The 21,660-nt window shown below is 39.2% G+C and overlaps 2 protein-coding genes across 7 annotated transcripts; one reads left to right on the top strand and one right to left on the bottom strand.

Moving 5' to 3' along the window:
* Positions 1-716: 716 nt before the first annotated feature.
* LOC105283114 (acyl-CoA Delta(11) desaturase) lies at positions 717-21,273 on the bottom strand. 6 transcript variants are annotated; one of them, XM_011345583.3, is made up of 8 exons: positions 20,492-21,272; positions 18,706-18,884; positions 15,638-15,931; positions 6,381-6,649; positions 6,009-6,139; positions 5,542-5,747; positions 5,225-5,407; positions 4,579-4,957 (listed from the first exon to the last, which is right to left on the bottom strand). In XM_011345583.3, the coding sequence occupies exons 4-8, from the start codon at positions 6,634-6,636 to the stop codon at positions 4,579-4,581; spliced, it is 1,155 nt and encodes a 384-aa protein (XP_011343885.1). In that variant the 5' UTR covers positions 6,637-6,649; positions 15,638-15,931; positions 18,706-18,884; positions 20,492-21,272. The 6 variants fall into 6 exon arrangements, with proteins under 6 accessions (XP_026824159.1, XP_011343885.1, XP_019888461.1 ...); XM_020032902.2 differs by lacking the exon at positions 15,638-15,931 and having other exon boundaries at positions 20,492-21,273; XM_011345587.3 differs by lacking the exons at positions 15,638-15,931; positions 18,706-18,884 and having other exon boundaries at positions 20,492-21,273.
* On the top strand, positions 19,683-20,354 carry LOC105283115. Its single transcript, XM_011345588.3, has 2 exons — positions 19,683-19,927; positions 20,137-20,354. Exons 1-2 carry the CDS (start codon positions 19,706-19,708, stop codon positions 20,335-20,337), a joined length of 423 nt encoding a protein of 140 aa, XP_011343890.1. The 5' UTR covers positions 19,683-19,705; the 3' UTR covers positions 20,338-20,354.
* Positions 21,274-21,660: the final 387 nt, after the last annotated feature.

Below are 21,660 nucleotides of genomic sequence, written 5' to 3'. Positions count from 1 at the left end.
AACGTTACACATTGAACGTTAACGCCACTTCCGGCGAAATCGCGACGACGTGAAATAGCCATGAGAAACTTTTGGCGAACTTTTGGCCTCGTGCATGTGCTATTTTATCGCACATTATTACAAATAGTCCGTGACATGCAATCGTGAGATTTTACATACGCACCAAGGACAGGCCGGAAAGGATCCGGAAACGGCAGAAATTACACAATGCAAAAGTTACGTGAATCCGCACGCGGATGTCGCGACCAGTTCGAAGAATCCCGATTAGACAAAGTAATTATTGGCACTTGCATAATATATATGCACAATTGACGAAACCGGGAATAAACTGTAATTTCGACACTTTGTTTCTACCTGGTGCGAAACGTCGCAGCGAAATCCCGAGTCGAGTAATATCAGATATTATTGTAATAATTACACCGCGCGGTAAATTAATGTCGATTAATGTGGCACGATCTCTTGGAGAGTATCCACCATGAATATCCACAGTAATTATAGAGACGAAGCATAAGTATAATACGGGTATGCATTGCAGACCCGTTATAGAACCGCTAAAGATATCTAATGACCGTGTTTGGCTTCGTTATTTCTATTCAAAAGAGAATGTTTCTTATCAGCTCCTTTGTTCCGAAACTTATAAGAATAAACTTATTATTTAATGAGAGTAATGTTGTTGCCGATGCGTGATGGGTAAGGAGATCAACTTTTGGCCCATATATTGCGCGATAACAATAATTTATTTATAAATACAGTGTAAATACCGAGATATTGTCTTAGCAAAATCCACGTTCGCAATGGAACGAGACTGTAAATACGACGAAGCGCGCATCATCCGTGTCGACATTATTTTTACATTATTAACCACATAATATCCCCTATAAACTACATTCTTAAAATCTATAAGACTTATCAAGGCTCCGATACTGCACCTACCGCTTAAGAAAACAGAAAAGCGCAACGGAAGTGCGCCGGTTATACTCGTAGCGAGATATTGCTTAACGTATTCTTAAGAGAACTTCAGAAAGTAACTTACATCGAACGTATGCTTAACGTGGGCCTCTCGCGTTAACAGGGATCTTGCGCTTGGATTAGCCATAATTTACGAACTTGTCGGACAATCATCTCGGTCGCCGGAGAGGACCGTTAAGTTTGATGTTCACTTGAGAATACCTCTCATACCTCCCGAGAGTAAAAAAAAGCAAGAGAACAGAAATAAGTAAGAAAGTGATTATAACGGTCTCTCTTTCTCTCTGCCAGTAGCCATTCGCGATGACTCTTGAGAGTAATTTGTGTTTCCCTCAAATGGGTCCTCAAATGAGAAAATCATCACAGATGAATAAATTGCACGCGCACCAAGTGTGTTGTATAACTGCGCGAACCGAGCGTTTACGGTGATGCAAATTCGTGGGAATATCTCGCGGAGTGACAATTTCACGACGAGCTCTAAAGCAAAAGATAAATAGAATCGCGCATTACGAGAGATTGCTGCAAGACGGAACGAACGCAAGCCTGTTGAAATCGAAGATCTTACCACAGCCGCAAGATCATGCATTGCCTCTTTCGACATCAGCGGTATCTCAATATCAGGAAGACAAAGCACAACAAGAGCGAGACGCGCTTTTAAGGATAATGGAAAAATTTACAGCAGATTCGTCTTACATCCAACAACCGGCCGACAATCGAATTTCAGCACTCGAGTGATCATCACGTCTGGAGAAATTACGGATCACTAATTGCTCCATTTCGCCAATTTCGATCTTCGTTTTCGTAGGACTAATCTCGTTTTAGAAATTTGCATGCAGGATATGGATCCTGATTAATCGATAGAGCATTTTGACGACTTCAAACACCCTATATGCACATGCTATACTTACATTATTGAGCAAACGCCATGGCAAAGTACGGAGATTCGCGAAAGTCCACGCGTGATCGCTCGAGTGAGTCAAAGAGTCGCTGGTCCACGCGAGATTAGCGCGGACGTTTCCGCGGCGAACACGCCATCGTCCGTTATCGCCGAATAAAAGCAACGATAAAAAAGCGTGGATTTTTATTGGACGCCAAGCGTTGTGCAATTAACATAACGCGCCAGGAACAATGCGCCGTCATAACGACCGCTTTGCAAATCACCATTTGCGGCCGCGCCATCGGATCCGGATCCAACACGGGGCGATTATTTACGGAAGACAAACGAAATTCGGGTCCGCGGCACGTCGCAAATCGTATCAATAATTGATTGCGCGAGAAACGGCACAGCGAGTGACGGTTCGATTGCCAGACCTATCTGTATCACCACCGATATTTCTAACGCGTCTTCTGGTCACGCGCAACACGCGAAAATAATTCCTTCGCGCGATTAGCTATAGCTGAAATATTACTGTCGTAACGTGCGTTACGATCATGATGTTGCGATAACATTGTGCTACCAAGAATGCGTCTATGCTGCACCTCTGTGTCATAAAAGAAGAATTTACTACTTGGCTAGAAATATAGCGGAAATGTAACGAAATTCGAAGATAGGTTCACGTTTAAAGTAAATAGGTCACTTAATTTTTCCATGAGTGAATCAATTTTAATTGTTATACGTACGTATGGTATATTCGCGATGATTAAAACGAGAAAAACAGAAAATCAAAGACAGGAAATCAACGACCGGTGTCATCAAAACTGGTGTAATTATATTATGATGACGAAAGTAATCTGATATCATGTGGAATTTTCATCGTCATCATGTCGAAGTCAGTCATCGAGACGTAACACTTACTAATTACCCGCCCGAACGACAGTAATATGAGAGCTATTTTTCGCGCGACTGATAGTTATTGAAATCGTAAATTTCTCGTCGGTCTTTCTGTTTCTTAATAGTATTCGCTTTTTATAAAGCACAATGTAGATCACTCTAGCCGTGTACCTAAAATCCTACTATAATAAAATCGACCGATTTAATCGATATTACAACGTTAAAAGTTTGATTGCGATTCGCGCTCTGCCGCGTCGCGAGTATTACGGAATTGACCATGAGATTCACTAAAACAGTCTTAATAATAGCCAGAAACGCGGCAATGCTTAATGCATCCTAGAAACAGCTACTCAGAAGGCCACGAATGAATTTGATTCGTAGGTACTTAATTTGATTGTACGACACGCCAGCACACTAACCCGGATCGCTGCTCAAATCCGCTTGTGTCTATTGGATTAAGCTTTGCACGCGACACCGCTTTGCATTACCTTCGATTTGGTACCGCAGAATAATACGCGAGGTATATTCCACATCTAGTGAAATCTACGTCTTCATTTATGTATTCTTCGATCATTTCTTCAATATCAACCTTCAATAAGAACCTTCCTCAATATCAAGTTCCGATCTTCTCATAAAACGCATCTGCGATTTGCAAGCTACTTACGAGTTTACTAATGTTTACTGAAATTAAATAAATTAAAATATATAATCAAGTGGAAATATTAAATTTTGCATCTTTCGAGCGGAAAGAAGTCTTGGTTTGGCTCTTGCCTTTCTTCTTAGTCAATTTTTAATATAATTTAATATACTGGTCCCTCGATAATTCTTTTGAAGAAATAAAGCGACCCCGACCGAATCGGTCGAGGAATGTGTGGATAACAGATAGTTGTGAAGTTTGTCATCGGAGAATTCCCGATATTATATAATTTTCCACGAAATCTCGCAAGACCACGTTTGATCTTCCAACGGAGCCGAGTCCTTATGGCAGAAAACGCTATTTCAACGCGTGACAGCACTTCCGTGTTATAGATCCCTGATTGAAAACACTTAGATCGATCTCGGAAGCCGATCGGTCCGAGAAAAAGTCACGGTATCTTGAGTCTCAAGGTTTCTTGTATCTCGCTGCTCCACAAGATGCTGCCCGTGACTTTCTAGCGGCCGATTGAAGAGAGGAACGATAACAATACGCGTATGAACAATATTATACAATAAATATTAATTGACGCCGTTAAAATGATTGATCACTGTTCTTTGGGCGATTACCTTCCTATCCAATAATACCTAAAACAAGTAAGAAGGGAACCTGTTAGCGCGGAGCGTGCATATTCGACGAACGTTACACCGTTTTTTCAATAATTTGCGCGTAAAATATCTTTTCTATTACTAGTACAAGTTTGCAAATCTTCTTAATAATATCTTTAAAGAGAATTACTTTTAAAAGATTAATGCAATCTACAATATTAACATGCGTCTAGACAAAACAAGCACAAGTCACAAACATGATGAAGCAATATTGTGAGTGACATTTAAACTTGCAAATTAGGATAATTATTATACACCGAATCAAACCAGTCTGCTTCATTTAAAAACTAAAATTAAACAATATTTTATGACCTTGATTAAGTCAACAAGTTGTAATTCATTATTTTCATCGAATTTTCCTCATTTGCTAGATAAAAAAGGAATGACTTCGATCGCGATCAACTTGTAAATTCTTATTATGAGTTTGCACGACCACACGTAAATCACTTATGTCGTCCATCGAATATCCACGCTTTACGCAATCCCGGCCGAGTTTAATGCCGCAGATAGAGGTACCGAGAGACTCGACAATCGCGGGCTTAGTCGCCCTTGTTAATGATCGTGACTTTCTGCATATCTTCAGGCGCCATGTCGGTGTCACCCCAGCCCCATATGGCACCCTCATGCGTATGCTGATGGGCATCGTGATGATCAGTCGTCGTGGTGTTCGTTCGCTCGTATATCGAGCCGTCTCCCGTTCTGCTTGCGCGTTTGATCACAATGTCGTGCGCCACGGTCTTCAGGTCGTATGCCCAGCCGATTCTGGCGAAGAAGTCGATGAACGCGGTGGTGAAGTTGGTTCGGTAGTTGCCCAACTCGGCGGCCTTGTAATCCCACGGGAATACGTGATGGTAGTTATGCCAGCCCTCGCCAAAGGCGCTCAGACCGACGGAAAGGCTGTCAGTAGGGCTGATGGTGCTGCGAAACATCAATGAATTTTATTGATCGCCTGCATTTACATGAAACAAGTTGATTGAGGTTGATTGAATTTTGATATGACATATTATTTATAATATAAAATTCTCGTGTTTATATTATAAACACGAAAAGAGATCATATAATAATATTAAAAGAGACCAAGCGGCAGCAGCGACGCTTTCGCGACAAAAAGAGTCCGTCAGAGAGAAAGTGAAGAAAGAAAAAGAAAGAGATTAAAAAGAGAAAAGATACTCGATTGATACTCACTTGTCATATGGTTTCATGCCCCATATGTGAGCGGCGGAGTTCACCAGCCAGGTCAGGTTCAACGAGAGCGTGTATCGGAAGACGGTGGCGTACCACGCGTACATGGGTTTCTCGTTCCAGTAGTAACACGGTAGCCAGGTGGGAAGAAGGAAGCAGAAGAGTGGCATCAGGATAATGTATAATCTGTAAGAAGTTCGCAAAATGATGCGATAAGATTCGACAGCATTTTTCCAATGTTATCTAAATAACATTCTATTTGAAGCGGCTGATTTTTAAGGAGCATCATCTTCCTCGGAAATTGGTCATCTTTATTGTACCTGCGTTGCCAGACGACGACGAAATCCTTCTCGAGATCGCTCATATCGATTGTGGCACCCTTTTTAATGACATCCGGATGCTTGCGAACTAAAAGCCAGCCCATATGCGAGAAGAAGAAGCCCCTCTGCGCGTTGTGCGGATCCGCGTCCGTGTCCGTGAACTTGTGGTGGACCCTGTGATCCCTCACCCACTCGTAAATGTGATTCTGCGAAATATAATTATATGCTAATTATTTCCATCCAAGAAAATTCTGCTAAATGCATTCTCGATGAATATCGAATATAATTTCGAAATTATTACTATTATTGTTATTATTATTGACATCTGTTATTAAATGTGAGGATATTCTTATAATATTCTTGTAAATTACATGTATCATTACGTTATGAATGTCTAATTACGAGTACATAATGTGAATAATGAATGAATGTACATGAGACTGCAACAGTATCGCTGGAAAACTTACTTGGAAAGCCATCGTCTGAAAAATCATGAGAATGATTCTCAACGGCCACTTCGCTTTGTAAGATCGGTGGGCCCATAGCCTGTGAGCACCACCAGTAACGCCGACAGCAGCAAACGCTGAGAATGACAAAGCTGAAACGGGAATAATAGAAAATATAATGATGGAAAATGATAAAGCCGAGTTTAATTACGCAATAGCGTGACAATATTCCAAGAAACTTTTGCAATCATTATTGCACGGATTACACAAGGTATCAATTGGTGTTAATTGGTGATATATGAATTTTACGTTATAGAATTCTCATCGAGTAATCTGTTACTTAATAAAATAATAATGATTGGATGTTAGAAAATGTATGAAACGAAAACATACCCCAAACAAGCGTGTAGAATTTGGCAAACATTAGTGCAGTGTATAATCCGTAAATTGCCCCGACATGGAGGTAGACAAAAGCTATTACGTTCCTCCAGACGATCTTCCATTGATACTTAGGCTTCGAGTCTTGCGTCTTTTGTAGGGACAATTTTTGCACCGCGGTCTTCTCAGCCGCTGATTTCTTCTGCGATACATCTTGCTGACTGGCTTCGAGGAACAAAGTCGCTGAACTGCCGAACAAATTCGGCGCCATGTTGCTGGATTATCTGAAACAGAGATATTTGCACGGTTTTGAATTAATGTAGAAAGAAGAGAAAGAGAGAATCTCGCTATATTATTCGATGAACGTTACAAAAATGTTTCTGTTGTGTAAAATAAGATGTGCTAATAGACAGCCTAATAAGTCGAACGGCGTCAGTAAAATAATCAAAAATCAGCAAATTTACGAGGGCATTTCGACTCGCTTCGCGTTCGCTTTAGTGACACATTCTAAATTACACAAAGGAAACGTGACGAATATGTGTATGCGGAAAAGAATATATGCGAGTGAAAGACGACATGATGTAGCTGGATCGAATCTTGAATGTCCACTTTGTCATTTCTAGGAAACGTTTAAGATTTTTTTTCACAGTTGAAATTCCGAGACTTCCCTAAATACAGCTAGAAAAATGTATGTTGAGAAGACGAATCGCTTTCGATCTTTACTTGAGTTGTATACATCCTGTTTCGCAAATATATCAGTAAATCGTAAAAATATTCAACAGGATACTTTCCGGTTCATTTAAAATCTCAGCATGATGGTGACGATGACGCAATGACGATCTTTCGGGTAAACGGTTGTATTGAAAATCTGTTGCGACATTGCAATATTGTAATAAAAGAAGATTGCGAAGGCCACTACAAAGACAACCAAACAGATTTTAACATTGACTAATAAATAATTACACGTGCGAGTTTAATGTCATTAAAGCATTTTCCTTATATCAAAAACTATCAAATCTTTACACGAAATTTTACACAAATCAGCACTGCTAAATGGCAAGAATCTTCCGGCTTCAAATACAGCATAGAAGCTTGCAACAACATTGCAACGTTGCAATGTTGCAAATGTTACTGTGGTGTTGCTGCAAGTTTCTGCACTGTCAGAATGGCAAGGTCCTTCAAGATTGTTCAGCATCCTATGCGATACTCTTAAATTTCCAGCTTCAGCCTTTTACTTTTACTCGATAGATACTAACCACGGTCCATCAACCACATCGTTATCATCGAAGATTCATAGCAATTCGTGACGACGTAGATTACGTACATCACGCCACGATCTCGTTGTGGTTTTCGCAGGACATCAGGCATGATTTATGCATGATTTATGCATGATTTATACCGCGCACACGCGTGGAAAGCGCGCGGAAAAGGGGTTCTGTAAAACGACTTTCGACACACATCGCCGAACGAGTCACCCGCGGTCTCTGTCACTCGGGAATGACGTTTCCGAAATGAAAGCTAAATGCGGTCGGGCGACACAATCGTCGTCTTCGGACGGGTACGCTGATGCCCGACCGCGGTGGCCCTTCACGACGAAGAAGCGGTTCTTGGTTGCACGCGATTGTTGCACCAGATTGTTGCAGCCCGCCGGTGACATTAACGTGCAATTTTGTTGCGATTTAACGATGCAGGGATTGGATCTCTTTACAGTTCTGTTTTTACAGAAATATCGCGTATCATCGAAGCGATGGATCTCGCGTCTCAGTCAGACGCATTTGACGAATAACCGCAATCCAGACGATTTTCATTGTATCATCGATTTACGACAAAAAGGCTGAAATCGCGAGTCGCGAATTAAGAATGTGAATAGGTGGACAGATGCGCTAATTGTGTCTCGATCGCGAAGAAAACAGAATGCAAGATCACCAGATTCCAAGCATAGGCAGATTGTTCTCCGATTAAGTAATAAAATTGCGGGCTTTGATGTCAGCTTGAAATACACACACTCGCGGATTAAACGCACGCTTTCGTGCACTTGATGCGTTTTATGATCAATTAGCCGAAGTGGTAATTTCCACGCACGTTTCACGAGTCCTCGGCGAGTATGCGAAGCTGAGTACGTGAGTTATGTAGGTGCCCTACTTCTAGATGTTCCTTTCTGTTGGCGATCTCCCTGACGGACTCCCATCTTCTTGACGACGTCGAGAGCGACGCATAATTTAACGAAACCTGCTTTCCGATGCTATCACACTGAGGATCCCGCGCTTAAAAACCGATCATCATCGATAAACATCGGCCGAGATTTTGTACATGTACGATAACTTTGTTCAGATCGCATCATCATGTTTTAAGCCATTAAATGCTGTCCTGACTTAATTATGGCATTCTTAATTCGTTCGAAAGTGTGCTATCGATTATCGCGTCGAGATTGATAGCTACGAAACGTGCTTTAGCTAGAAATCTCTCTTGCTTTCTTTCGGAATCTGCCGTTTTCTTTCAGGATATCTTTACGGCAATGCCATTCAAGGTTCCTCACGAGGCTGCCATTCAGAGGAAAGAGTATAATGCACGATGAAATCAACTAGAATTTATTGTGGGACATGGAATTCCGAAGTTACTTTCGCTATCGTGGCCGATTGGGCTGTGCGATTTTTATCGCTCGAGGACAAGTATCATTCTTGCAATTTTGTGATGATCGATGGCACACATACACATACACAAATTATTACAAATACAAAATATATCAATATCGTATTAATTACTTCTTGCTCACAACTCATTATCTTATCCTCTCGATAACATAATAAGTAACATAGCTTCAGATTCCTAAGATATTCGTTAGAATCTAGTCATAAATAGATTGAACGATATTGTTTAGTAATGTAATTTCTTTGCTAGATAGATGTTATAAAATTGTTGTGCGATTTATCTTAATAGTAGAAAACTGCTCTTAAAAAGATTTAGATATTTATTTCGTTTGATAAGTGTCTTTAATAAAGAATATGCATTACTACACCCGATCACGAAGAAGACAGAATGCAAGATTACCAGATCCAAGCATAGACAGATAAAAGAATATATATTACTAAAAACACTAAGAAAACAGACATACATTACAACCCAGTAGAGCGTCAGCAAGTGAACATATACAAGTCCAGCAAGTACCTGTTTATACACTCAGTTTTACTCAGTTTATACACAGTTTACAACTATAAGAAGTAATTGTAATAATGCCACGTTTTGTGAATTTTCGGAGAATGTGTGAACGCGTACGTACACATGACTTTACACAATCGCACAGAGATTAAAAATAGAAGTTTAAACATCGTCATCGTTGAAAGCGCTGAAAGTGGTATTGCCTAAATAATTGCTCGTGACAAATATTGTTTGCATAACGCTAGCTGTCAATCAGCGTAGGCGTGCACAAATGCAACAGGGTGTGAACAGATAGTGTATTCAGGTTGACTAACGCTAATATTGACTCTTTTATTTGAAGTTACCAGGTTGACGTACTATTTCCAAAGTAGTTTACGTTGTCTAATTCTATCCTTCTATCTTATAAATTCTTATTTAATTGTCATTTAACTTGTTTAATTTACAGCGCTAAGATAGCCCACATTGTTAAGAGATCTTCAAACTGCGCGAAGCTACTAGCAGTGAAAGGCATAATTGGTAATTAGTACAAGCGTCAGTGCATCCGTTTAATAATGACATATCAAAAACAGAATACTAAATTGCACCGGGAGAAACTTATCGATCGCACGTGAAAGTCACATCTGTTGCAGAATCGGTTACAGGATTTAAAATTCATTTTAAGCAGTTTAACAGGCGCGACGACTTTCATTTATAATTCTAAGATAAAATTTTATTTTGATCTCTGAATTAAGGAAAGTGGAGTTCACAAACCGTTTCTGATTAACTCAGTTTTGGAGATTTAATTTATTCAAACCGAATTTAGAATGTGCATTTAAATTTAAAAAACGAGAAGAACAAGAAAAGAAGAAAGTAATTACATCCGCTTTGTATCGTGCATTCTTAATTAGATGTCATAAACATGTTTATCACTGGTCACTATCATCTTACATTTCATAGGATTGCATCGTCATCGTCAAATACCGGTTTTATCTTTCCTTTTCGACCCGAGAAGAGAAAAGATTCACGTAGCGGAAGGTTAATTATGGATTGACTGTGAGCCAGTGGTACAGCTATCTCCTTGCTTCTTGCAACTATATGTTGCCGCTATGCAAGCGGTAAAGAATGAGTGTGAATAATTCGCGTGAAAGCGCCGCCGAAGACACACATTTTCCGATCTCACAATCGGGCCGATACAAAATCTCCAAGTGTTGCATCGCCAAGAATCAACCTTTGAACCATCGTTCGTCCTCTCGCTTGAACAAAATTTTTAACAGCAGTGTTTTGCCGCAATTAAAATATCTAGTTACGTTAAAACATAAAAATTTACACGCAGCACACAGAGATCAGTCTCGAGTGCAAATAAATTTCAGAATGTCTCTGTAGATCTCATTAAGTGCTGATTATCGAGCCTGTGAAGAATGTCCTTTTCGCGATCACACGATAATTACGAAATTAACACGCAAAATTAGACACGTCCAAGTTTTACACGCAACCGAAGACAAATTGTCTACATCCTTTCATATTGGTTGAATCTGTAACGGTGTATTGGATAGGTGCATTACAACGCGTATATTTCTCCTCTCGCTCATCGGTACGGAGAAGCAAGTTGCGATCCTAGTAAAAGTGCTCGCACGGTTCTCGATGTAAAACGGTACATGATGTGTAGACGGAATCCGTCTGTTGCGGAGAAAGGGGACGACGGTGCCGAGGGAAGGTGGAGAAACGTAGAGGAAGAGCACGAGTGATGCCGCGCGCGGTCAGCAGGAACAGGTTCTCCAGAAAGCAGGCCAATGCCGAGTTTCAGGTCGTTACCAATGGTGGATCGAAATTCCTAGTTACTCCGGCACATGGTCATGGTTACAATCGGTAGTCACGTAGCACCTTACGTTTTTGGCTGGAACCGGAAACCGGTTCGCCGAGTCGAGAGTGGTTTATGAAGGCAGTCACGCTCGAGAAAGACCAACGTGCGATCGTCGCGGAAAGCGGAAGAGACCGAAAATCCGCGTGCGAGCACGTGCCCGGTCCGATTGTTTGCTTGTATCATTAATTCGTTGTATCGAGATTCACGTTGATCGAGAAAGGTGAGCTTCCGCGTTCTCGGAAACCATCGAACAAGAATCGCAAAAGCGGGAAATAATAAGATGCGCGTGACACTTTGGCAATCGCCAAACGCGGAAGTCGATGTGATTAGAAACGCAGACGCGGTGGAGGCATCTCTTCCACCGAGCGGGACAGCATCGTTAATTAATTATCAATCGGAATATCGCTCATATTTTCCACGATTAAAGTCACGTCGAGAGTAGCCTTTGCCAATGGCCAAAAGAAAACGGAGGACGTTAAAGAGGAGGCCTCCCTTTCCTCTCCCGTGACCTACTAATCCACGGCAGATGATGTTTTCTCTCATGATTGAATGTACGCTGCTACACGTGCTGCTATCCACAACTAGCATCCGACGAGTAGGTCTCCTTCGAGGCGAAACGTGCGCATCGTTCATTCCGGAATGCTATCGTGCGTATCTCCGATAAAATGATGGTTGCTTTCTGTACGCGTAGAAAAAAATATGTATATATATATATATATATATAATTTTCTACGCGTTATCATATATATATACTATCATATATATATGATAGTATATATATATGATAGTAATTCACGGGGATGCAATTTTCGAGACTGGAGTCTTTGAGAAGCAACAGTGCGAATTTTCTCGCGGTTTGCCTTGACAGTTGCAGACAGCTTTCGTGTCCTTCGCTGCTAAACGATTACGAGACTGCAAATTGCGAAAAGTAAGGCGCGCAGATGCTGCAGGACCGAGCTGCGATGAGTCGCATCTCGGACGTATCGCCGTGGTTTACTGCATCTTCCAAATCTTATAGATCTCTATAATCAGTAATCATCATAATCCAACAAACAATCATTATGAAGTCATTGCTGCGAAATATTTCCTCACCGCTTTTTCTCGCGATCATACGAGGATATCATGCTAGAAACTTTTTGCGATTGATTTGAACGTAGCACTTTAATTTAAATATTCATACCACATCTGAAATAAGATGATTATATAGAGGATAACGCAAATAATATTATATAACAAATAGTAAACAATAAGAGAGATTGATGGAGTCAACAGGTTTAACATGAAGTTGTAACGATCACGCTACGACAATGGCTTTATTTTTTTTATCGATGAGTACCTTTGCGGCATCATCTTTTCGTTTCTTTCTCCATTTCCTCGTAATTTTACTTTCAGTCGCACAGATTGCATACAAACGAAACTCGAGCACATGTTGCAACATAACTAATTACGTTGCAGCGAAATTACTCTCACCCACTTGCGTGGTGAACTGCTCCAACACTTTTGATTCTAACAGCCGCACTTTGTACGTTTTCTCTAAAAACTGCATCAAGCGAATCCTACGCTAACAAGCCGATTTTATCGTAACAGAATATCATCGCGCCTATGCAAAACTCTCGATCATTGTATTACCGAATATATCTATGTGTCGTAGCCAGGTTACAAAATCCGTCGTTTTATAAAACGTCTAGGCATTTTAGAAAATGCGGGTTGAAAATGTGTTTTATGATCTGGCTAAGAATTTTAATCTTTTTATAAAACGCTGACAAGCGACCTGCCACAATGTCAAACGTAATGATTTGTACATCATTTTAGATTCTGGCTGGTTCATCTTAGTCATTTTACGAACTGTTTTTGTAGAACAGCCATTTATAGAGAATTAATAGGTAATTATAGGCAATTAATACGTAATTATGTTATAATATTAGTAGGAGATTATATCTATTTCGAAGTGAAAAGAGATTTTGTATAAATATAAGCTCTTGTATAAACACAGTTTTATAAAACGACGGATTTTGTAATCTGGCTACGATATATGTAACACACACAACGTTCTCTTTTAAAACCGTCTATAACATTATTCATCTTAATCGCCTCGGTATTTTATTGATACATTTAACTAAATTTATTTCTATGGATTACAAAATAATGATTAAACCTGCATCACGATGACGGTGATCGTCGTTACAAAGTTAGAGAATATTAGCATGCTGTTATGCTAATATTGTAATTTCTAGCTTCGTGCATGTCGCATAAATAACTAAAAAATTCTTTACTTCTTATTTAATTCGAAATTGCGTTCTGGTCGCTTAGTTCATGAATGTGCGCTTGTTAAGATATTTTTAAAATTCAAAAGATGATTAAAAGAAATTATAGAAATGCATATTCACTCATTTCACGCTCAAGATATAATGAGCCTTGAAGGATAATGTCGAAGGAGATATGCTACGCGTAGTTACGACTGTGCTATACAGCGCGTATCGCGAATCTTGCGGGTCACCGCAAGATCCTATTCAATTCCACTCTGATAAACAGGACAACTGCTTAAGAAAGTGTGCTGCACGGGAAGTTGTTGATCACGACAGATGTAAAACATTGGATCATGATAAAGAGCATTTGTTGAAGGAGATCCGCCGTAATCTTGTTCTGATTATGTTAATTGTGATGTGTGCATTATGTTAATCACATTATATTGATCTTGCTCCGAGTTGGTATAGCTTTTAGTCTACCTCGCTGAAAGATGAGATCTACATGCATCTACAGAACACCCTAAAATTGTCTGGAAATATTCCTATGATACATAAGTGATCTAGAAGTGGTTTGGTCTCCTAGAGAAAAAAGCATCTTTACTGGATATTATTATTGGATAATCAACGTACACGAATGGGGAATTTCCTAGTCTTTTAAGTTTCAGCAAAGAGAACGACGGAGCCGTATCCATCAGCGTGCACTTCAATCAGCGTGCTCGGATTAAGCTTAATTTGATCTGGCTTGTTACATCCAATTGCTCTAATTCGAATTAAATTGAAATAAATTATTTCAGTTTAATTATTTCAGTTAATTGATCGTTTTAACAAGAATTTATTTACTTGCACGTAAGTGGACGTAAGTAAATTGACTGAACGCGATGTTTAAAATAGAAAGCCATGATGAATAATGGTCGCGCTTTCTCGTTGGGTCTTTCGTTCCAAAACATTTTTGGGACGCCCACTAATGATTTCCTCAGAGAGAGATTTCCGCTCTTCTTTAGGAAATCACCTTGCACGCTAAGGACCGCGAGCGCGCAAGGAATGAGCATCTCGAGTCTGGTTGAAGTCAGCGAAATTGTTTTTATCGTTCGATTTGCCGTATGCATACGCTTCGACGAGAGATTTTCTAGTTTCGTTATCTGGGGACCAACCGTTACTCATCCGGCGGAAAGCCGAGTAGAACAAGTAGCACGAGTGCTCGAAACTGCAATCGTGCTGACAGCTCGTACTGAAAACCTCGAACTCTATGCTTGTGTCAGAGGAAAACAACAGCACTGTGAATAATATTTAGCACACGAAATTTATACGTATGTGTGTGTGTACAACCGATTGTGCTCGTGCTCATTACCTTATCGTCTACGACGCGTGGCTGTGTTTCGTCATTTTTCCCTGAGCTGACACAAACGTCTGACACAGTGCATTAACACGTTACCTGCCAAGCTGTTTTTGAGTAGTTGTCATTTTCAGGCCATGTGTACCAAAAACGGTACCCATTGTATCGGTACGTAGAGTTTGATAAATATGTAAAAATTATCTACTTTTTCGCTTTTCGTGAGCTGGGAATTTATTTTTTAATAGAGTAAGTAATGAACTTGATGCAACTTAACAATCATCATCATAGAGCGTATAATAGTGATTATGCCAACAATTATTTTCTTGCACTTTGTCTACCAAAATCACTTGGCCTGAAAATGAGTTCCAGTGTGTACCGAAAATGGTACACGCGACAAAAACATGTTAAAAGGAAGAAACGAAACGGGACATAATTCGATGACAATTCCGTCTTGGCGAGCACAAAAATTCCAGAAGCTGGGATCGTATGCAAATTTTATTGACTACGATCACTGATAGATACTCGCTGATAGATGATGCCCATAACCAATCGTAATGTTTTGTTTTTCGGACTAAAGTCCGAATAAAACGTTAAAACGGCGATTTTGATGATGTGTCAGTCAAGGGTGTCGGGGCAGATCAGATCTGTTTGATTTGGTCTTATCCCGATTAGTAATTAAATGAATGAGACGACTTACGATTCGAGTGGCACGAACGGACGAGGAGAAGTTCCTCCGAGGATAGGATCACGAGAGACTCCGGGTTCGCTGATCGGGTTTCTCTTCTTCTTGGTGCGGATGGATGATCCGACCTGATGGAGAGTTCACTACGAAATAGCGAGATGCTGGAGCGTATGTCCCACTTATCAACTTCGCGCTGCCCCGGCGTAAAACGAAGCGACCCGCCAATGAAAGACCTCCCCTCCGCCCGTGGCTCTGTGGTTTGCTCCAAAAAGCAAGCAGCGGGGACAGATAGGCATCTACGCTGCAGAACTGATGGGGGCGAGTTGTTACAAAAACCGAAAGCAGCGCAATTCACTTTTTCGAAACCGATCGTTTAGACGAAATGAGCGGGACGATGGCTCCTGTTCTCATGCTCCCGATTCTTCTGATCCAGTGTCGTCTTTTGCTATCGACATTCCGATCGCCGCAACGATCGTATGTATGCGATGAATCACGAGCGCGCACGGGTCTCTTGAGCAATGCAAAACGCGGTGCACACGTCGGGTGGAATATTATCCAAATGCACGGTCTTCTCTTTTCGATACCACGTTGAAATCTCGCTCAATGCATGCAAAGATTACGCATACTCTCTAATGGTATTGAAATCTCAATTAATTGGAAAGTCCAAGAGTTATATTATTTTTTATAATACTATTTATTAATATTCTCAAACTACAAGTTTATATATAAATATTCATACATAAACTTTTTACTTTCAATACTGAAGGAAAAAGCTCTTGACATTGAAGCCGTGCATGCAGAAATGTTTTATTTGATAAGTTAGAAATATTATGCAGATAAACGTTAGATTATGCAAATTATTACGCAAATAAAAATATTACGTACGTAAAAAGAAATCGTGGTTAATTATTAAGGACAGAGTTTTATGCAAATCTCTTCGTAATCTGGAATCGATGCAACTCACACGCTTCGTATGGCACAGCATTGATTCCGATCTATGGACGTTATGAGTTCTCATTTTAATTTAATGTCACTTTAATCAAGATATCCATCTTAACAACGAAATTCGAAGAGGACGGAGTTCTTGTGCGACTTTGCGAATCCACGAAATGGTTAACGGCACGCTACAAGTAATGGTTGATGGACATTACTGCGGCGTTATCGCGCTGCGATTTGGATCGAGAACAACGAAAGCTGCGCGCCTTCTTTGCCGAAGGCGAAGAAGAAACTCTAGTGGAGAAATGTTGGAAACTCAAACGTAAACTTTTTGTCCTATGCTCCAACATTTACAGGCACAGCGCGGGATCTTCTCCGAACTTGCGATAGTTTCGTATACATCATCTTCCATTTAATTGCAGATCTGAATCTTTTTAACGAAGAAATCCGTAGAAATCTGTCTTTCCAGTAGTACGTTTCTTCCGAAAAATGTGCAAGAGCAAGAGAACAAAATAAAATAAATAAAAATATGTCGAAACCCACTAACCCAATTTGACACGGTTTACAGATGATTTTATATGATGTGCAATGAAGTGTGAAATTATTTAGATTGAAGATGAGTTTTACGATCTTAACCGTTTTTCGTTCCGGCGTTGCACAAATAACGATTTCATTGACAATGTTGAATAGAGCTTCATATGAAAGTATAATGTTACCTGTTTTGCACACGTACGTACGTACATAGGATACGAACAATAGATTACAAAAGATTCAATAGAGCATCTTTCGTCATGGATTTTCACGTGGCGACAATACATTGCACCTCATTTACATTTGTCGTTATTTCAACATGAATATTCTTAATAGCATGAAAAATTAAGATATCCTATATCTACACTGGTTTTATGAAATAATTAGATAAACAAAAAACTTTGTGTGTGTGTGAATTTAATAAATCTTATATTACGTAAGATTTGACAAACTTTGTATTGTACTTTATTATGCAAAAATATTCTAATGAGGTAGCGATAAAGATAGTCCGCAAGTAATAGCCAAGAATATCTTCATTAATTCATAAACATTTACATTCAATCAATTAATAAAACGAGGCTGATCAAAATTATCTATTATATACATAATATTGTTAAATTTAGATGTATTAAATTCACACACACACAGAGTTTTCTGTTTATCTAATTACTTCACAAAACCGGATACAGATATAGGATATCTTAATTTCATATTAAAATAACGACAAATGTAAATGAAGTGCAATGTATCATCGCCACGTGAAAATCCATGACGAAAGATACTCTATTGAATCTTTTACTTTTATATATATACAGGGTGTCCCAGAATTGTGTATAAAGCGCTCGTGAACGGGTAGAACGCATCGAACTGAGAAGAAAAGTCCTTTACCGTTTTGAAATTTTCGCAATAGTTAACGAGTTATTAATTATTAAAAATCTCTATATTAGTCCGGCCTACCGCCGAATGCAAGCGCGCGGCGAGATGCGACCGCCTAGAGATCGAGGTTGCTAGGCGAGCGAAGAATTGTTTGTTACAAGTCGCTCCTGCCTAGCCATTGCCACTTATAATAAACAATTCTCCGCTCGCCTAGCAACCTCGATCTCTAGGCGGTCGCATCTCGTCGCGCGCTTGCATGCGGCGGTAGGCCGGACTAATATAGCGATTTTTAATAATTAATAATTCGTTAACTATTGCGAAAATTTCAAAACGGTAAAGGACTTTTCTTCTCAGTTCGATGCATTCTATCCGCTCACGAGAGCTTCATACACAATTCTGGGACACCCTGTATATATATAATGTTATTTATATTATCATGTGTTTTTATTCTACGAAAAAAATGAATAAATGTACAATATGCTAATATCTAAACTATAAATATATATTTAGTAATTAATTAGGCATATAAAATATTCTTACTATCTGGCGTGTGGGGTGTACAAAAGTAAAAGTTCTAAATTATGTGTACACGTACAGAGCAATTTTGTTAAAGATGTATAATGTTGACCAATCCATTAAAGAGTTAACAAAAAGGGTCAAACACCGTGAAGGGTGGACCTCCGTGATGGTCAGCATCCCATTAGAGATCTCTTTGAGAAATATTCGTTTGTGTTACACACCAGAAAAAAGTTGTCTTCTCGGCAAAACGCGCGCGACGTTGAGAAGTGAGAACCGGGGTTTCACGTCCTTCGGTTAAACATTTGGTGTACATAAATTGCCAGTACACTGACCAATATTGAACTATGGATGAAGAGGCAGGTCGCAGAGTTTCGTCAAGGCTGTCCCTTCCGGTTGACATCTAGATAAAAACCGTACATTTGCCGCGATAAAGAATTTACGAGAAAGATCACGTATGTTATTATTAAACTTATTAATTTAATAAACAAATATTGGAAAGATGTTTTTTCCTGCTTAGTTAAATTAAAAATGAAGATAATATTTGTTTTGATAGTTCACGCGTTATAAATGTTTAATCTAACAAAAAAGCATAACATGCTGTAATTAGCACATAAGTTAAGATTACTTAACTTATGTGCATAACAATGTTAATGATTCTCAGTGCCGTTGGCCATATCGAGTTTGGTTTTGGACTCGATGTCATTCTATCCAAGAAGATGAACATAAATATTATATATGTTATATGTACACTTGAAAATAAAGATACAAACTTAGAAATTTGTATAACAAATAATTTTATTTTTTATCTTGAAGAGTATATAAGCAAGGTATAATAAACAAAAGAATACAAGATAAGATAACAAAGTGCAAGAAACACACAATGCATCAAAACACAATGATTAAATAATTAATTAAATATTATACGAGTATTTGCCTCTTCCGAGGAAGACAAAATTCAAAGAAAAAAACGCACAACATGCGTCAACAATATTTATTCAGTAAAACACGTAGGTAGCCAAAAATATTATATAAACGTAATGCGGTACGGTACGTGTACGGTAGCATTTATACAGCAATAATATAAATTTCCATACACGTCAGCAGCTTATCTGATTGTGAGAAGGTCAAACTAAATATGCGTAAGATTTTAAGACTTTAGGATCTTAATTTTAATACCCTTTTTATATTTCCCAAATATCAGTAACAAGCATTTATTGTCTCATGTCGGCAAAAACTTTAAAAATCAAACATTATTCTTTCAATACTACAAATTTCAGAGGTAGAAATGTGTTCATCGAACATCGCTATTACGCGTGTAAGCCAAAATGCCGTCCAAAGACAAATAGCCAACAAAGAAAGATGAAGCTAACACAAAGTCCATCGACAAAGATTTCATCTCAGATGGCATTTCTTCACGGAATGAAAAAATACAACTCGAAACGAGTAAGTATGAAGACAACACGGTACTGCCTCCACTTGTATTTAGTGTTCAATAATGATATGGACAACGGGAAAGAATTAATTATATAAAATATAAAATATATAAATATACAAAGAAATATTAAAAACATTATATAAAGTATAATTTATCATATCATTATCGTATCAAAAAGCAATGTGCAAATCCGCTGTTAAAACATATTTCCTTGCAGTGTACTATGCTTAGGAAAATTTCACAGGCAGTTTCCAGCAAACAAAGAGAAAACCGGCGAGTACGGCTTGATAACAGAATTTCGACAGCGAGGACGAGGCGATTGCGACCGGTGATCAATGCACCCTTCGCCTCGAGCAGGGGTTGCACCGGTGACACCACCTCTACCCCGTCCGGGAATGCATTCGCTCTCTTTCTCTGACGACGAGCACGATTTCTGGCAGCGATGCAATCTTTTCGCAGCCCGCCGATCGCATAGTTTCGTGGCGTATGCGCGGCTGATCGCGATTGAATGAATCGGAGCTCGTCCATTCGCGGAAACTATCAAGTAGAAACAGCAAAGACGGATACCGTACCCGGATGGTGCCGGCTGGCCCGATTGATCCTCGGCGCCACTACTGCCATGCTCGCGGTCCACGGAGACGAGGAACACTCGTAATACTCTCGGTCGATATAAGCGAAACGGGCCACCAGGTCATCCAGTATTCGGGGAACTCGAGGAAATTCCTTTAACGTAAACAAATTTAATTAAAAATTTCGTTGAGCGGATATTACGGAAATTTTATATAGTCTTAACTCGAGTAGAAGTTCATCTAATATAATTATCTAATATAATTTGGATTTAATTACAGATGTTTCTCGTTAGATTCGTTCAAGTTTCTAAAATGTTATACTATATTATATTAATTCTTTAATCTTGACTTTTTTCAATTTTAATTTTAGTTAAAGTTTAGCAGTTTGAATGTAGGATCATTTATAACATTCAAGGTAGGTTTTAAGAATGAAATGCTGATAGATTTATAATTATTGCAAAGGAGCGATGGTTGTATCGATGAGCATGCAAATTTGCGAATTGAGCAAATTTCGAATCGAAAACTGCAGCGACAACTCTTTTGATCGGTGCTGCCACGCGCGGCGCATTTGCAAGCACAAATGCAAGGTGATAAGGAAAATTATATGGATACAGTAGTTCCTTCATGTTTGAAATATTAAATCAAAATTTGTTGAACTCACGTTACACTTGATCAATATAATCCATAAATAAAAATTTATCTGATACACCATTCAGTTTCAATACCTGAAAATTAAATCTTTGTTTAGTCCGTTTGCGAACTGTATTATTTTAAATAAAAGCTTTTTATTTTATATTATCGAGTTGTACAATGTAAAAATGAAGACCACGTCTGAGAGATCTCTGATATTGAATCGTATTATTATTTTCAGCAAAGGAAGTGAGAGCTTGTAGCGGAGTTTTGGGAAACTAATAAATGGACATGCATAAGTCAGGGCTGTGAAGACAGCCCCTACGGCTTAGCAACCCGTTCATCAGATGAAAATTAGCGCCTGCAGAATGATAACTATTCTTTCTAAATCTCCTTTAAATGACGGATTGCCATTTCGCAGGCGAGCAAGCCTGAATAACAGGTTCTCATTCCGCAGGCGTTCTCTAAAAGATGTATTATCATCTTATAGGCGCTACAAAAAGTAGTCGAGCGATAATACAGGGGCTGTACGGCTTTTCTAG

This window comes from Ooceraea biroi, chromosome 3 (assembly GCF_003672135.1).
Source record: "Ooceraea biroi isolate clonal line C1 chromosome 3, Obir_v5.4, whole genome shotgun sequence".
NCBI lineage: Eukaryota > Metazoa > Arthropoda > Insecta > Hymenoptera > Formicidae > Ooceraea > Ooceraea biroi.
This window is presented reverse-complemented; position numbering and strand designations above follow the sequence as displayed.

Coding starts and splice junctions, on each gene's coding strand:
- LOC105283114 (XM_020032902.2), bottom strand. CDS start 6,636: ATGGCGCCGAATTTGTTCGGCAGTTCAGCGACTTTGTTCCTCGAAGCC. Junction 6,140..6,380: donor ATTCTACACGCTTGTTTGGG/GTATGTTTTCGT, acceptor TTCCCGTTTCAG/CTTTGTCATTCTCAGCGTTT. Junction 5,748..6,008: donor TTCAGACGATGGCTTTCCAA/GTAAGTTTTCCA, acceptor TATATTTCGCAG/AATCACATTTACGAGTGGGT.
- LOC105283115 (XM_011345588.3), top strand. CDS start 19,706: ATGTCGGCAAAAACTTTAAAAATCAAACATTATTCTTTCAATACTACA. Junction 19,928..20,136: donor AAAAATACAACTCGAAACGA/GTAAGTATGAAG, acceptor ATTTCCTTGCAG/TGTACTATGCTTAGGAAAAT.